Genomic DNA, 18776 nt, shown 5'->3' on the forward strand with positions numbered 1-18776 from the left:
ATATTTTTGTCATGCTTTGCCTTGCGCAGAGATCTTTTAATAGGTGAGACAGGTTTAATCAAAGTCACTGACAGGAGCTAGAGGAGCCAAAACACATGAACCAATGTATGAGAGGAGAACCCAGTCCAGGACATTGGGAATAGTATTAAAAAATATTATTTTGTTTCCATCAATTAAAACTCTAATAAGCATCTAACTTTTTTTAATCTCCTCAACTGCCTCCTGTATCACTAAAACTAATTTTGTTCCTCAGGAATTAAACAGTGAAGACAGAACTGGGAGGCACTGTCAGAAATATTTTCCCACACTCTGAGACACTGACCGGTATTGATCACATGTAAATGTTATTGATCGCCTCCCTCTCGTCCGTCTGTATTGATCCGACTCCTCTCTTTGTCCTTACACCTTCCAGCTGTCGGAGTTCTGTGGACCGGATCCTCTGGTTGCTTTTCAGCGAGACGAAGTTCTGCATCAGCATTACTGAATCAGTGAGCGCTGTGACTTGCTTTTGCGTGTTGCTTTTGCAATTCACAGCCTTCACTTGATTAAAGCAACCTGGGTGATGCGATGGTGTGGCTTTGAGTTAATGTCATCTATTTTCTACAACTGAGTACCTGTGAACTACTTTGATTCATAATACTTATGTTATACTGCCTAACACCCATTTGTTTGCCAATACTGGATGCCAAATTAGATCAAATGAAAAATAAATGAGTACTGCATTGATTTACTGCAAGACCAAAACCTCTTCTTTGATCATGTGACATTTAATCATTAGAAAGACAACATGGTAGTACATGCAACAAGTTTTGTTACTAAGTATATTTTATTTCTTCATGCCTGTCTTAATAAACAATGAGAACATTTTTAGCGGTATTATCGCAATCAAAGGTGACGATGAGCAATCTATACCTGGTAGCTTAAGAAACAAAATAGTTTGTAGAGTGTGAAAATGACAGGGTTGTGTTAACTCTCACACCGGTGCAGTTTTTAATGTATTAATGTCATAGTCTTTGATTAAAAAAGCTATGACAACCACAAACCTTCAGACCATGATGTATCCATTGTGGATTTTTAAGAATTTTGAAAATTATGGGTAAAAAGGATTTATTGAATTAGCTGAAACATTCTGTGCATGAGAAAAAAACATGTAACTTTACTGTCCTATAACCATTTGGCCATAAGCTGCAGACTTAGATCTACAACATGACGTAGAGGAAGATGGCTGCCCCATGTTGGCCACTTCAGCTAACCTTCCAGTCAACTGGTGGACATAAACTTAGGGTGGAGCCCAACATGGCACAAAATCCCCCTGTGAATATCATCCTAATCACTAGATCAGCATTTCTTCATGAATTCCACTATTGCTTAATCAACACTCTTTATGTGATTCATAAGTGGAAACATATTGAAATGCATCTACTTTCATTTCAAGAGTGCTTCTTTTTTTTTTTTTTACCTTTTCAGTATTACTCAAATCACTCTCTTGCCAATGTTAATGTACAGCAGTCAAAATTGCACATGATTTTGACAGTTGGGTAAGTGAGCTATCAGATCACTTTGAGGTTGGTACTTTTGCTATGAATATTTGTAGAGTCCTTCTAAAAGCATGGCATTAGCCTTAAGGTTAACTTTGAGCAGGGTAATGGTCCTAAAACATACAAGCAATAAAATGCTGTAGAATGGCCCAGTCAAATTCTAGATTTTAATCCATGTGAGATTAGGTGTCAAATCTTGGAAATTGATGATCAAAGACATCTTTCATCCAATGACACTGAGCTGGAGTTAAAAATGATGGTCCAAAAATGTGTCTTACTCTCTAGACGTGCAAAGTTGGTCTAGAGAACCCAGAAAGTGGCAGCTATAACTGCAGCAAAAGGTAAATCTACAAAGAGCTGGCTCATGGTGGCTTCAACAGAAATGCACGTTACACATTTCTGATTTTTATTTGTACAAAAAGATGTAAAAACATGAACTACTTCACACACATACACACACCCACAAATCTTTATTTTGATCTAGGTGATCTTCATTAATGTTTGTGGTTGAAACGTGATAAAATGCGAAGGGTTTGTATAACACGGTGCTATGTTCCATTACAGAAGTGAATCTAACCAGATTTTATTCTTAATATGCCGTCCACTGACATGACTCTTACCTGTTATTGACTGGTTTAATACCAGCCATAAGATCGTCTTATGTTTAAACATTTAAGCATGTTTAAATGTTTTAGCTGTGTTTTGCTATGCGTTTTCGTGCACGTCCTGTTGCCATTTTTTATTTTATTTCCCTCCACTCAATTCCAGTCGCAGGTGTTTCGCTTGACCGCCAGAGGGCGACGGTGAACCGCCTTTTTGAAACCAGAAAACTGCGTCACACAATGGGGGCGGAGTGATCTAAATTCAATTTATATACAGAGAACTGAGAGCGTTTCTCCCTGTAGCTTCACGAATAGCGAAGGGAACAGCTCAGCAACAAAGGGCAGGCTGGAGTTTGTTTACCTCACGGTGGAGTTTCCACACGGACTATTCGACCACTTTTCAACCACTGTTCCCGTTTGACTCTGGAATATACTCGCTTGTTGACGTCGACGTCTTTCCCCTCCACTTTTTATTTCTTGTTCGGGATTTATTGTCGCCACTTTGGACTAGTGGACCAACATTAGAAGTTCCACAAACTGCTTTTCCACGGTTTTTGAAGTTAGGGCCAATGTGTCAACGCATGTCAGTCTTGTGACTGACATGCACTCTTTAAGGTAAGTTTGGCAGCACGAGCGAACAGTGAGTGCGCGCATTGTTCGTCGCGCTGCTGTTTAATTGGAATAATATGATCCGCGGCTTCACGCCGGCTTTTCGGTGACTGCGCTGCAACCGCGCACACTTATCCGGCTCTGTTTGCCATTCCTTTATTTAACGCAGGATCATCATAATTATAACAACAGTAATAATATGTGCATTTATAGTTTAATGGGCGCTTTGTTACTTGTAGTTTGCCAAGTACTCTAAGTAACATGTCCATAAACACATAATCTACTTATTTCACGGTAGTTACTGAACCAGTTGGAATAATGCTTGAAGAAAATGATTCGGTAATTATTGTGCTTTTTTAAGCTCCAGTGTTTAAGAACGACACGCTCCAGCTCCGCTTCTTTATTGACCCTTCAGGGTTGCACCGGGGGTAAAAGATTTTTGTTTATTGCTCCAAATGTTGGTTGGTTTTTGTGGAAACTGTTCTTTATTTGCTAAAGAAAAAGAGAGAGTGGTCTTTTTTTCTTTCCTTCCTTTTTTTTTTTAATAAAAGACGCGTTTGCGGTATGACGGATAGCACTTTTGCGCAACAATTGCTTATTTTCCCCTTCTGGAATAATAGAGACACTGATTATTTTTGTCTAAGGATCTCTTTGTGTCTTCAGATTGCAGCGCAGAGCCGAGGTCACCGGGTTTAGGCAGTATAAGAAGTAACCAAGGATTTAAAAACAACTTAACGAAAAAAACCTCCAAATGCACTTGTCTTCTTGCGTGTAATTAGATCTGGCCATAGCGGGTAATTAGCGGTTGTTAACAAATATATTTGCGCCTCAATCGCAACATTTGCACGTCCCACTGCACCTCCGGTGGGAGGCGCACACGCACTGAAGCAGAATCCAGAAGCTCGCGACTTCCGTATGCTTGAGCGGCATATATATATGTGTGTGTTTCTCTTAATGTCGCAAACTGCATGCTTATGGTGCAATCTGAAATGTCGCATGTTTTCCCGCCCCACAGCTGACATAAAAACACGCAAACAAACTCCACTTTATAAGTGTACGGTGACGACGGTAAAGTGCACTTTGGACGGATTTCCTTCAACATTTCATCACACGGTCGCTTGCTTTCCTTCCTTTTCCTCTGCCTGTTTTTCCTGTCTCCCTTCCCCTCTCTCTCTCTCTCTTTTTCCCTCCCTCTCCCTCAGTTTGTGTGTGTATGTGTGTGTGTATGTGTGCCTGCGTGTTAGCAGCCGCTGCCCGTGCGATCGAGTTGCTGTTTCGCTTTCCAGTTTCTCCTCGTGTTTGGATTCACGCACAAATCCTCGTGGGATTCGAAAAAAAGAATAAACAAAAAAGAAAGTTATTATAATATATCCACCAGGAGAGAGAGCGGCGCGTCCAGGTCAAGTGCAGTAGCCGTCTGTGCGTGCGTAAAAGGAAGTAGTTATTAAACCCGCGTCTGCGCATAGAAAAAGAAAGAGTTTGCGCTAAAGAAAACATCACCTAAACACAATTTCTTGATTTTTTTTAATGCCAACCTGGAACAGAGGCGGATCGTTAAGGCTCTAAACCTATATTACTCTGAGCGTAGTTCTATTGAAGCTGCACTTCTGAGCTTTCACTTATTTTAGCACATTCTGGAGATACTGCAATAGGATCCCATTAAAAGCTTCCAGATTTGTCTCTTGAGGCGGGTTCGTTTCAGGTTGACTGCCTGTGACGCAGTTAAAGTCACCCCAGCCGCTTCCTATATGTCGGATTTGGGTTTTTTTTTCTTCTCCTCAGCAAAAAAATAAAAAAATAAAAATAAACAAAGACTTGCCATAATCAGCAATTTCTGACAAACAATAGATACTCGGTGGACGTCAGTTTTGGAACAGGAAACTGGGTTTTACCGCTTGTGCTGGGAAAAAAAATATGCTGTGGGAATCAGGTGCTGTGGACGCCGATGAAAGTAATCCGGACGGGCCCCACAGGTGAAACACCGACTTCCCTGATGTAAAGACACTGGAAAGGTCAGCGCGCTATTAAACGAATAGGGTGTAGAAAAAACGCTGCGATTCCGCATTTCTAAAAATAAAGAATTGCAGAACAAAGTCCAGGCGTGACACAGCAAGTTGCGCTGCATGCGCAGCTGCGGCTCCGGAAAACACGCAGCACAGACGCGGAGAGGGGCTGTTGTAGCCGGGCAGAGGGATGAAAGCCCATGCTCACGGTGACGCTCTGTTCATCCAACAGACCGCCAAATCTGCTCGATGGCTCGACCGAAGTAACGCCAGCAGAGGGGACCGGCGGAGACCCAGCATCCTCAGCGCGAACACCACGTTCCTCGAAGCACACAGAGCGGAGCCGCGCGCCGCAGGCGGGCGCCTCCACAGCCGGGGGAGGAGGAGGAGGAGGAGAGGGAGGAGGACGAAGAGGGGAGCCGGACTCGGACACGCCGCCTTGCTCCGTGAGCCCGGCCAGTTTAGACGTCTTTCGAAGCAGGTCGATATTTCGCCCTCCCCGCCGCTCGTCCAGCGGATACTTCTCCTTTGACTGCGACTCGCTGCCGAGCTCCCCGCTCTCTCCACACCCAGTGACGGCTGACAAAGCCACGCAGACCCCCAGCCTCACCGGCCAGGTGATGAACCACGCCCTGCAGCGAATGGCTGTGGAGCACGGTGGACTCGGGCTGCACGGTGAGCAAACTTCAGTGCACTGCAAAAAATAAATAAATACATTAATTAAAATTGAAAGAAAATAACAAAGAGGGAGGTGTGGGGGATTTAGAAGATCATTCCATTTTAGACATTATATTTTAAAATATAATGAACCATGGTAGTATGTAGACGGGATGGGTATACAGGGAAGGCTGAAATAACAACGAAGAAGAAGAGCCAACTGAGCCCAAACCTCTTTCTTGTCATCACTCTGCTCACCTGGTTTGTCCACGTGTGTTAAAATAGAAAAAAAAATACTGTTCAGACTTTAAAGGATGAAATGTTAGTGAAATATTAATAATAGGTTTTGAATTGATATTAACAAGTTGGCAGATACACCTTGTCTGAGGCATAAGAATGAACAATGCAGCGATATGTAAAATTTGGGCCGATATCAATATATTACTGTTACGGCCGATAATCGATATTTACCAGTATATATTCCACCATTCTTTCAACATCTTGAAACAGAACAAGCACACCGCTGACTTCCCCTCTGCATCTCAACACAGTCCTGCTTCATCACTATCACAGTCACATGACCAAACAAATACCACATGAGCAGCCTCCCCCCTCCCCTTCTGAAACATCAACAACATGGAAACAAATACTGGCCCAGTTTTATGTATCAGGCCGATACCAATGTTAGTGCCGATATATCATGCATCCATGTTAAGAATCTCAGCTCTCAAGTAACTTTGACTTTAGCATTAGCACTGACGCTAACCTGACTAAAACTGGAAACAAGCTTAAATTCTTGCTCCTCTACAGAAACTTAGTTCATGCATTTGCCTGCAATACAGCCCTTATGAAAATCTATTGGGTAATATTTGATATCCTCCAAAGTTGCCACTAAAATGAACAATTAACTCAAATAACCTGCAAAATTCTCAGAACTGTCATTTTCTTAAATTGTTATTATTTGGGCCAAAGATGACAGGTGTTGCAATGGGGGGAAAGAAAACAATCTGCTTTGCACATGAAAGCCAGAGACCTGACTGTGCAATACAGGCTGCTACAGATGTTTTCACTGGCTGCAGTTTTTGTGTGGGTGTGCAGCAACATGCGAAACCAGACAGAAGCCCGACGCACGCTCCTCAAGCGCTTCTTCATCAGAGTTTTGGAGGGGCTGATACTGATATTGATAATAAATACATGAATAACTTTGAGGGAGCGTTTTTTGTTTTTTTTTCTTCTTTTGTCTGTTGGAGTTTTCCTCGTGAGGGATGACTGGATTTTCCACTAAAGCGTTTTCAACTCTGTCAGATGAGTAACACTCACGCTCTTACACATTCTGGTTTATTGACTAATACTTGGCTCAGGTCAGCCCATTGGCTCACTGAGGAACCTCTGACAAACTCAGGCAGAAACATGTATCTTCCCCTGATTCCCTCATTTTGCCCAAGCCGCTTTTACACAGAAACTCCCCAGCTCAATTTGAAAGGAAAAGAGGAAAAAGGAAGAAGGGGGTACTTTGGTTAATATTACTCACCCTAAGGCAGCGCTTCTCAATTCCAGTCCTCAGCCCCACTTCTCTGCATGTTTTAGATGTACCTTTACTCCAGAGCAGCTGATTCAAATGATTGCATGACCATCAAGTGCTGCAAAAGGCTGTTAAACACCCATATATTCAATCCAGGTGTGACAGAAGGGAAACACCTAAAACATGCAGGGCAAGGGGGCGTGAGGACCGGAATTGAGAAACACTGCCCTAAGGTAACTCATCAGTCGTTATACCAAAAGGAGAAACAAACCAACCCATTTTGTCCTCCCAGAGCAACTAATGATTCAGCAGTTTTCTCGTGCGACTTCCATTGCTGAAAAGAAAGAGTAGGATATGATTGTAATTATTATTACTACATAGGTTGTTTTGTTTTAAAATCAATAATTAAATCTGATGTGGTAAAGCAGGTTTTACCTCATTGTTCTCTGGAGTCCAGCGCTACATTTAAACTCCAGTGTGCCCAAGATACACCATAAGGCATTTTGCTGTAACAAAAGGAGCACACTTCCTCTTTAACACCGGATGAAAAGCGCACACCTAAAGATGACCTGCACAAACGTTTTGGTTAAATGGGAAAGAAGGCTGTTGGACCCTGACAATAGAGTCTCAGAAGACACGGATGAGCTGCTTGGAAGAAAGGAGCAAAGGGTGTATCAGCTGACACTTTCTAGGAAGTGTTTGTCATTTGAGTCCAGTCCTCAAACCTTTTTTTCTTTGTTCGCCTAATTCTTTCAGTGGGAACGCGAGATGTCTGATGTATGAATTAGTCTGACAGGACATCCTGTTGACTTTAACCTGCCAGCTACAAGGTTAGCTGCAGTGTGTGATGCCTGGTTTCCCTTGGATTACTTCACGATGTAACCATTCCCAGAGGCTTAATAATCTGGCAAGCATTGTTGGCATCAGCTATCATAGGACAGAACTGTTATTGTATCACCATTTGTGGTCATATGTCACTTCCCTCTCTTTGTGTAAATAAGCACCTACACCACACAGTCAGCTGTGGTGGGTGGCAATCTGGATCTCAGTGATTTATTTATTTTTCTTCTCTGTCCCAAATGATGTTAAGCGGAAGCATTGTCATAGATTTACATGCTAACACATTTAGGATTCAACAAGCCTGACTTAGTGGCTGCACATATTTGAGTAATGTAGGTTTTTGTCATGTAACACATGTGGTTAGAGAATGATGCAAAGCAAGCAGAAGATGACGGATATGTGAATATTGCAGAGTGTGTTCACTAGTGAAACAAAGGTTTCAGGTTGAAACTCCCGAGAATTTGCGAAGAAAAGCTGAAAGGTGGCAATGGCGACTCGGCAAAAAGGCAACTGCTTTTCTTGTCTCTCAGCTGAAATCTTACTGTGCTCCCACGCGAACGGAGAGCCAATTTTGTTTTCTTTCTTGCTTTATTCACTGCAAGTTCTCTCAACACTGATGCCTTACCAAAAATAGCTGTCAGTTTGTCAGCAGAGGATTGACGAAGTTCTTCCTCACTCGTTTAAATCGCTTTGTCTTTTTCATCATAGAAGTGAATGTGTCGAGGTCTCAGGGATATAGACTTCCAAGACGCGCGTCTGGGACCAAAGGGGCGTGGCCTATAACGCGCAATGTGCAATAATGTTGATGAATTTTGCAATATCTACTTGAGTATAATAAATAAACAAGTAATTTAACAAAGTTAGTCTATTTCTGATAATCTCACCAAACACTTTATCTTCTAAAAGATTTCAAAGTGGCAAAAGGTCACTAAATATGCATAGGAATAAGCTAACACTTATTATGGTCAAATACGTTTTTTGTGATATGCATGTTACGTACAAGCTGTTTCTGCATGATGTTCTGCTAAGCTACATATTTTGTGTTGAGACTCGGTGTGGTTAAACACGTGTAGCTGACACCTTAATGGTGTTAAAGTAGCCACTGGCTGTATTTAGATCACCTCAGTGTCAGGATAACAGGACATGACATCAAAATCTGATGAATTTTTCAGGCTGTATCGTTTCTAAACACCAAGAGTCATGATGTGGAAAAAGTTGAATTTTTTTTATTTTTATTGTCTTGCAGCAGCCAGTGAAGCGTTTCATGGAGTTTCAGGAGTTTCAGGCGTTCTCATGGTCCTTCTGATTCTGTTTTTGTTTGTTGTTTGGTTCGATTGAAAAACAGAGCGAAGCACGCAAGGCTGTCACCTCTAGCAATAAAGATCGAAAATAGTTTTCCAGTGGACTTGTTTATATCGACATCATCTACAATAGAAGACTTTTTAAGTGCTGTGCTGCTGGCTAAAGTTGCCGTCTGTGTTGACTGGTAGCTTGGTAACAAAACTTGAGGCGAGAAAAGGGCAAAAAAACAACAAATATTGAAAACAAGCCATGAAGGAAAAGCCCTAAGAATATAAAGGGGTGCTCTCGGATTTCACATATGCTGCACAAACAAACATTTTGGTGCACATTAGGCATGAATGGTTACATTTAAACTCAAATGTCACAACAAATCAACTGAGATTGAATTATGTCTATGCATATCTCTGTGTTTATTCTAGAGATACAGTTGTGCTATCTCCAGATGCTAGCAGAAAACCCTAAGAAGCGTCAGGGTGTTGTACTCCCTATAAGAGAATATAATAGAAGTGATTAGCTTAACTGATTTCCTTGTGTCTCTTTTATTTATTTTTTTCCACTGCAGCCATACAGATAGCAATCGGAAGAAACCAGCTCGCATGTGTGCACAGGTCACTCATTAATTGCACATGTTAAGCAGTCAAAATAGGCCTGCAGCTCTTTTGTGTGACCCAGACGGAAACTTTATGCATCTCAGGCAGTCTGCTTTGTCCATGACAATGTTTAACAGATAAACACACATGCGCGGTGTTGCAGCATGTCATGTGTTGTCGCCAGCATGCAATAAAGGCTTCAGATATGAAGAATGTTTCCTTGTTTGTGTGTCGGATGCCAAAAGGTAATGTAAGGAGGATCAGTTTATCTTCTTCTTGTCAGAGTTTGGTCTCTCTGCACTTCCTCATGCGGCAGCAGGAAGAAAACACAATAGTCAGCTGTCTGGGGAGTCAAAGTGAAGCTACGTGAAACGTTTTTGTTCTGTTTGTACTTTCAAATACCGACACAAAATTGCGTGATGATCAGTTTTGATTTGAGCTGATAAATCTGTATAAAATAACCAACATGCTTAATTGGACTAATGTGCAATCAGTTTCCATATTCAGTCTGGGTAACTTTTGAATTTGGACTTCTTCTACAGATTTAATTCACAACAAAGTTGTAAACATCTCTTTGGTCATTTGGTTCCCTTTGGAACAAAAAGACAAAATTGTTGAGTATTTGTGAATGCTTTCAAATAGGCATATTATGTTCATGCCAAACATTGCTGGTATTGGATATAGACAGTATGGTTCTCTGCCCTGGGCAATGTGAACATGGGGGATGCCATTTGCAGAAACACAAAGTGCTCTTTAAAATAAGTTATTTCCCTTAAGAGTAGTTTCTTCTACTTTGCTTGTCACGTCATTGTGAAGCTTCCCCAACCACGGCTGGGTACTGATGCTGAACCTGGAGTCCGATTTACCGCCTTTAGTACTAATTTAACGATCTAGTTCTTTGTTAAAAAAAAAAGAAAATCAATGACAATGAACAATCATTGACAGGGTAGCATCAGTTAAAGGTGTAACCGTCTTTTTGAATACGGTAAAACATTTTTCATGCAACCTAGTCGCCTTTTGGATTAATCATCCCTCTGGATAATTTGTTGCAATATTGATCAAATCTGGGACTACTTTATAAATGCTGAAGACTTTTTTTTTGCTGATTTTGACACTTTTCCATGCTGTGCATTTGATATGTAATATATAATTTTGCTTTGCTTAACTCTCCTTTATATGGTTATAATTCCTTTGTGCTCCAAAGCATTTTAATTGTTCACTGAACAACAAAGCATCTATTTGAGCGGATTGACAAATGCTTGTTTTCAGTTGCATTTCCAGCAGTGATGACACATTCTGAGCCTTTGCAATTTTTCCTTGTCTCCTGATTAAAACCGTTCTAGCCGTGCTTTAGCAGCGCCTGACGGATTTATCGCTGAATCAGAAGCTTCAATATTGAAGGATGTTAGAAATATTAAGTCTGGGTTTCATAACGCCGTGAATGAGTCATAAGCGGAGATCGGTAAGAGGTCAGAGCCTTTCATACTCATACTGTAGTTCAGACTGAAAATATAACAGATAAACCACAAAAACAAACGCAAACACACACAGACACACACACACACACACACATGGACGGATGCAGAGATACAAACATGCGCTCACACGGTCAGCTGGTGTGTTTTTGTTTTTTTTTATCACAACTGTCAAAGACAATTTTTACATGTCATATTGTAAGTAAATAATAAATCTATTTTATATGATCCATTTCCTAGAACATAGTGTGGCATGTTTTACATTTTGTCAGAGTACATCTACAACCTCCAATGTCCTTTATTGGGATTTTAGGTGTCAGATCAACACCAAGCAGTGTATAATTATGAAGTGAAAGGAAAATACATGGTAAACAATACTACTACTGCTAATTCAAAGAGATTTATACTCAGTGCACTCTTTTGGATGATATCCAAAAATACAATTCAGTGCCACCAATTACCTACAGATGTCATGTATGTGGTAAAATCTCAATAACATACAGTGAAGTTTGTGCTTGTAATGTGACAAAACAGAAAAAAAAGCTGAAGGTGTCTGAATACCTTTGCAATGTAAACTATAAATATAAAACAAAATGTTCTGTGACCCAGAATAGCACTGGGTCACCCATAAGTCAAGTGAAGAAGCCATTGAACATCACACAAGGCTTTGTAGAAGCATCCACTGAGCTTAGTTCCTCTGTGGTTTCCTTTAATGCAAGGAGTCATATTTAAAATATGTCAGTGCTCAGGTTGACTTGGTTTTCAAGTCTAAACCCCGACCACAGATCCTGTGCGATAGCGTATTTTTCATGTTTCACTTAAATGAATCATAGTTGAGTGAACTGTAAATTTAACAGGGAAGCTCTCGTCTTAACACCTAATCACTGCAGAAAATGCTGCTTCTGACTGTTCTGACTCATAATGTTCCAGACACACGTTACGGTTTTACGAATATGTTGAAAAAACTATGTGTTTTCTGCTCTCTGTTTCAGGGCACTCTCCCAACCACTATAGCACTATTAACGCGGCACGGGATATGCAGTCAGAAACCTTTGGTCGTCAACTCCGTGCTATTGGAGATGACTACAACAACCACCTGATGGTAAGGGTAAGAGTCAGGGATCACATATCAAACTCTTCTCAATGTAAAGTTTTGTGCAATACATCCGTAAATGTATGTAAATTATTTGAGCGCTGGTGAACTTTACCCCTCACTTCCTGATTTTATTCCAAATTATTAAAAAAAAAACAAAAAAACTGGTATCTGCTTTTCCTTGGCAGTTTTTGCTGCTAAACCGATTTTTCTGATTGATTTTTCTTATTACAGTATTTCAAATAATTAAGTTTGTTAGCTTGAATATGACTAATTCAACTGCCTGAATTAATGCAAAGTTAAGGTATGATGCAAATTGGGGACATTAGGCGTTATTAGGAATAATAGTAACTAAAATATTTTGCTGTTAGTGAGTGACTAAGTGAACTAAAGGTATCTAAATTATTTGAGCACTGGTGAACTTAACTCCTCACTTTCTGATTTTACTCAAAGCTATTTTGTAAAAAATGAGGTATTTGCTTTTGCTTGAAAGTTTTTACTGCTACACAAATTTTTCTGATATTTTCTTTTCTTTTTCATCATTACAGTATTTTAATTAGTAAAGTTTGTTAGTTTGAATATGACTAAGGCAGTTGCTTTAGTTGCATTAATTCAACTGCCTGGATTAATGCAAAGTTAAGGTATGGTGCAAATTAGGGACATTAGGCATTATTGGAAATAATTGTAAATAAACAGTATTGCTGTTAGTGAGTGGCTAAGTGAATTAAAGGGAAGCTTTGAAAAGGGAAAATCTACCACTATTAACAATATGGATGAATTATTTTTGATACCATTACTCAGCAAGAGTTTTGAAGTTTTGATATGTTTTTGAACATCATCACAGTGTTTCAAACAGATCGGGATAATGCAAAGCCACTTGGTTGCACACACTCAGGTATTTCTGTTACCTTTTTTTGCAATAATAAAACTGTTTATTTATTATTATTGATAAGGTGACACAGGCAGAATAGATGGCATGCATATGAGGACAAACGTTTATTTTTATCATCTAATACTTGAGAATTGACTAAAACTTGTGAACTTATGATAACTAAATTAATAAAAGCTATGACCAGTCAGTATTTTAGCTAAGCTGGCTAATGGTAATGAAAACACTGGCCCTTCAATCACAATCTGATTATGGTCAGTGGAATCATAATTCAACAGAAATTAAACATTCACAGAAAAGACAAGGGAAAAAAAGAGATGAGATGCTGCTTCTTCTGTTTACCATCTAGTTTTAAGCAGTAAAAACAAACTCAAAAACAAAACCTTGTGGCACAAATTGAGGTGGAGCTGACATTTTCAAATACCAAATTATTTGCACAGCACGTTAAGCTGCTTATATCCTAGCTGGCAGGGATGAAGATGAAGCAAAGTGTTCACAGATGCTGAAAGCAAATCTCAGTGCCGGTTTACCTCTGTTGTGTTGCATTGTTTGTCACCTTGTGGCACCAGCGTGGCTGACACACTTTCCCTCATACTTTGCCCTATTTTTTTAAAACTCTCTTCTGCAGTAATCCAAAAATAGATAAGTCATTTAGCTCCTGTCTCTGAATGTGACATGAAATTACAGTTGCATTAGCCTGACAATTACTTCCCTGAAGACATGATTACATTATCACAGGGAGCATATAACCACTGAATAGACTCTGTTGTAAATTTGAATAGCCGCAGTAAGACTCGATTTCCTCTTGGCTTCTGATTCCTTGGCAACGTTTCTGCATGTTGCATCATCAGAGATTTACTTACTGTCAAAGGGCAGACTAGCAAACTGGAAAATGCAGAGATGAAGGGGTAGAGAAGAGTCTGTGCTCGTTTAAATTCACTTTAATCTCATGAGAGTAGTGAGCTGAAAAGTCAAAGTAAGGAAAATGCACGACGGGAGTTTTATATCCCTCCGAAGAGCTTAAAAAGCTCCCTTAGTGTCAGAAGCTTAACGTCTAGGAAGCTTCAAGTCTGCATCTCAGCAGGTTGATGCATCACAAATGTGCTTCCACCCATTTTGTTTAGTGCCTGATTTGGTAATGAGCAGCATCAGGAGAATTAACCCGTTAGATGTTTTTCTTAGTCACACCACTTGTAGAATCCTCCCAAAAAACATCAAAAAATAGTTGATGCTCTTTCTCTATGCCTTTATGATTATAATATTAACTAAATTTATTGTTAGAATTATAAAAAATTATATGCTCCAGTATTTAAAGATATTTTCTAGGATTATTAGTAGAAAATGGGGTATTGTGTTGAAGATGCTGTATGATTTTTAAGTTGCCTTTCTGTAGTTACACCAGCAGAACTCATATTTCTATGGCCTATTTTCATAATATTGGCTTGTGTTTATAGCAGTTTGTCTACAAACAAATTCTTCATGCTATATATGTGAAGGCACAAGAAATAAAACCCAGTGACCAATAGTCCGGTTGGGTTGCCTATTTGAGGCGTTAAATAATCATTTATCATTTCAGTGGAGTTAAATCTAATCAATGGTGGTGGTTACTTCTCACTTGATGCACTTTCCATATCAATATTAAGTATGAAGAATATTCGTTCCACCAAAAAAAGAAAAAAAATGTCTGAAATGGGGAAAAAAAACACTGAAGAAAGAAGAAATTTGAATAAAACTTGTCACCTAGTGCACATTGTCCAACTCCTTCATTCTTTTTTCTTTCTTCCTGTTCTTTCTTTTGGCTGCATACATTGGTTTTGAGTAGCAAATCCCAGCAGGCATTAGGAATCTCATGTAAAATCACACGACCTTGAAATAAGTAGAATGAAAAAACAAGGTTTATTTTGAAAGGCCTTCTCTGGTGACACTACCTGTGTATCCTTTACAAATGTGCACAAAACTTTGTCGATAATCCGCTAATGTCAAAAAATCCCCCTCAATTTCGCAACAGCAGTGTTTCCACTGCATAACAAATGCAATTAAGATCACTCATGAATAGGCTTGTTCTCGCGATAAGTCTCTAAAATACTTGCTGTGACAACATCCTCCTACCACTTCCTGTTGTCTTCTTTGTGTTTCTTCAGTAGTAACATCTGGTCGTTGATCACATGACTTGTGACTCAAGAAAAGTGTTGCCATTTCAGTTTTGTAAAATAGACAAATTTTGACAACCGAAAAACCACGTTGTCATAGCGCAAACATTTTTATATGAAAATGAGTTTTTTATGAGTTTTTTTTTTTTTTTTTTCTAATTTGTGGAATTACATGGTCAAAGGAAATTCAGCTAAACATAATTTAAAATCTGGGTTTGACACAGAAAGGAATTTTGGAATATTGGCGCTTTTATTTTGAACAGTACTTGTTCGCTTTATTTTGAAAAATAAATGTTGATTCTCTTGTTGAATCTTTAATGTGGACCTATAAACATAAAATCCATTAAAGGGTATAAGGCTTTTGAAACCTACATCCATCCAATGTAAAACTGAATCTTTTCTTATCTTCTAGTCCCTATCAGTTTATCCCGTTTTCAAGTATTACAACTTAAAACACAATGCTCAATAGCACATTTTATATCACCACCACTTAGTGCTCTAACATCAGGAGGAATGTAACACGATCCTTATGTGGAGGATTCCCTGGACTGGTGTTCGGTACATGATAAGAGTCACGTAAGGCCAGGCTGCTTGTTAACCTCACTGCTGTGATTCAAATGGTCACCAAACGCAGCCAGAAGGGTGGATGAACGTGAGTCAGCATCTAGTCGCATTATGCAAGTTGGGGGGGAAAAAAATCTCAAATGTGCATGTGTGTGTGTTTGTGCTTGCTTGTCTTTGTGGCGAACCTAATTTGAACATGGCTGCAGAGTTATCTGGAGTATGCGCACGCATGTGTGCTCATTCTTGCTGTAGAACAATGAAGAGGCACAGATAAGAAAGCGGAACAAGGAGACTCGTTCCTTGTTTTCTGGCAGGCAAAGTTACTCATCGTCTGACAAACCGCCGCTGTACAGCACGTTTCAGGCTGATCACTTTTAATCACTCGCTAGGTTATGCAACCTTTCTAAAATGTCAATTGGATAGAAGCTTTTAATTATTTAGCTATGATAATGTTCAGTTACATTCACTCCCAACGGATTTGATTTTAATTTGAAGAAAACTCTAGCTTTGATTGGATCCTGCGCTTCTGAAGCAAAGTAGGATGAAAAGATGTGAACCAAGCTCTGCCTTAAACTGCAGACTACATTCTTCCCCGTCTGGATGTTGCAAACCACAAGCTGTTCTGTGACCTTCTTCAGGTCTTGACCTCTTAAACAGCCATACCACAAAGATTACTTAATCACTGAGCAATCTGCATTGGCTATAAACCTGTGACAGCATGACTCACGGTCATATTAAAGCCAGTAAAATCTCTATGGTTTTCCCAAGTATCCCTTGACTTAAGGTGAGTCACAATTTCTTGTGTGAACTCAGTCACAGAAGAGGTCGTACTCTTGGTAGCCTGACCTGAGCAGTGAAGAAATATGAAACAAAAATAGGCTCATCTGAAAAACGTAGGTAATCCCATGAACTAAGCAGGTCCACCACATTGACTGATTCATATCTGGCCCTTGTGCTGATGAGTTAGACAAGTGAATACAGGATGTTTTTCCACTGTTCTTTTCAACAGTGATCCTCAGTTTCCTATATTTTTCCTTTGTAACAAAGCAGTTCCTTTTTCAGCACATTTTCTAAGCAGGTTTTCATCTGCTTTGGACGATCTAATCATAGGGCCGTTTTATGTTTTACGAAAGGCAGAAAAACAGTGAAGCTATAAAATTATATCCCTATTCCCACGTGAAGCTATAAAATTATATCCCTATTCCCACTGACAACAAGGCCACGCCTCCTACGTGCTGTAATATTTTTTTCTAATTTGTAGTAAAAAGGACATTTCAGAACGTTTTTATTTTTTGTGATGCACCAAGAAATCAACTCGCAATTCGCAACTCGCAGCTCTGACAGCTGGAAACTCAAAACGTTCCATCTTTTTCAGGTCAGTGAATGCACCATAACAGGTCTCACTGACTTTACCGCTGTTTGTTTTGGAGGAACTTAACAAGTGAAATGAAAAAGACTCAACATTAACTATTTTCACTGTCGTGTGTTTAAAAAGAAAGACAGAGACAAAAAGTGTGAGAAAGAACAAGACTTCAGCAGATAACAGGAAGGCTGAACAGATACGGCAACTTTGGCAGGAAGCTGGGACAAAAAATGAGCTATTTTCCCCTATTATTTTACTTATCTTCTGTCAGAAAAGTAAAATAAGAATCAACAAACCAATTATATGTTTATAGACCTGTCACAATAAGTTGTAAATCAATTAATTGTATAATAAATTAAAACAAATTCAATAATTTTCATTTGCATGATTTATCGTTTTTCCTCTTTCTACCAAAAACTGGATGATAAAAGTCTTCAAACTGGTGTTTTGGTCTTAACTATCTGTTTTTTTGAAGGACTGTTTTTTTTAAGAGATGTCATAATTAATTTTATTTGTTTTTTTCTGTTGTTTATTTTGCATATTTAAAATGGCTTCCAGTACCAGTGTTAAATGTTCACCGCAATTTAAAGAAAGTATATTAATCTTTGAGAATGTGTTCTTGCATTATTATGCCTTGACTGTTATATTTCTTGAAAGCCGTCTCAAAGTTGTAAAGTTATCGTTTATCGCGATAACATCTGGGGTCAATTTATCGTCCAGTAAAATTTGATATCATTTGTCTGATTCAAGAGAATGATCTGATTTCTTTTGAATTCACCATGCATTACTTTTATGGAAAGTTTACTAAATCCAAGGATGGATTGTTGTAAAGATTGTGCTTAGCCAGGCTTTCTGTTTTGCTGCACCATCGTAACAGAGTTTATTTCTTTGGTGGCGAAAGATTAGGTCAAAAGAAGTGCAATATTTGGAGGAAATGACAGTAGATGTCTAAACAACCTTCACATTTTCTTATTTAAAAATCTAACTAATGTGTCTAAAAAGATAATAATTGTCTCCACACAATATGTAAAGTGGAAAAACTACATTAAACATCGAAGCACACCTGAGTTTTATGGTTCAGGTTCTTGAACTACTTCACCACGTTTTCCCATTGTTGGATTTTCTATAAAGAGTTAGCCTCCTGTACCTGTCCTGTTGAAAAAAGAGCTTATTTCAGGTTCAGTGCCTGCAGGCCAGCGGGGAGCAAAGGCTGCTTATGGATGTGGAGGATTTTGACTCATTATCTGTAAATACACTAATTCAGCCACACGGCGTTGCATCACATCCATTTTATGCCAGAGAGGGAACTAGAACTCTAAAATACGTGATTACAGTAATAAAATCTTAGAGATTTTCTTTTTCTTTTTGCATAAAAAAATAATGCATTTCGTACTTTTAAATTTGCTCTTGTTTCTTTGTCCTCATCTCTTCCAGAATCTCTCTGTATCGGTGTCTCGGTTAAACATTTACACAGCGCATGCATGATCGTTGGTGTGTGTTTGTTTTGAGACATCTGTGAATGTGCTCAGTACGATGTACGTGCCCATTTCTGTGTGGTGTGTCAGCCTGGTGTCCGTGA

The 18776-nt window shown here is 39.3% G+C and overlaps 1 protein-coding gene across 5 annotated transcripts in view; it reads left to right on the forward strand.

Moving 5' to 3' along the window:
• The first annotated feature begins 2193 nt into the window (after window positions 1-2193).
• LOC122842509 (bcl-2-like protein 11) overlaps window positions 2194-18776 on the forward strand; it is a 34772-nt gene continuing 18189 nt past the window's right edge. For 2 of the 5 annotated variants that reach the window (XM_044136460.1, XM_044136461.1), the window contains exons 1-2: window positions 2771-5427; window positions 12131-12246. In XM_044136460.1, the coding sequence (XP_043992395.1) occupies window positions 4953-5427; window positions 12131-12246 (591 nt within the window). In that variant the 5' untranslated portion in view covers window positions 2771-4952. The other 3 variants (XM_044136463.1, XM_044136464.1, XM_044136462.1) reach the window with 3 other exon arrangements.

The sequence above is a fragment of the Gambusia affinis genome, linkage group LG13 (assembly GCF_019740435.1).
Source record: "Gambusia affinis linkage group LG13, SWU_Gaff_1.0, whole genome shotgun sequence".
Lineage (NCBI taxonomy): Eukaryota > Metazoa > Chordata > Actinopteri > Cyprinodontiformes > Poeciliidae > Gambusia > Gambusia affinis.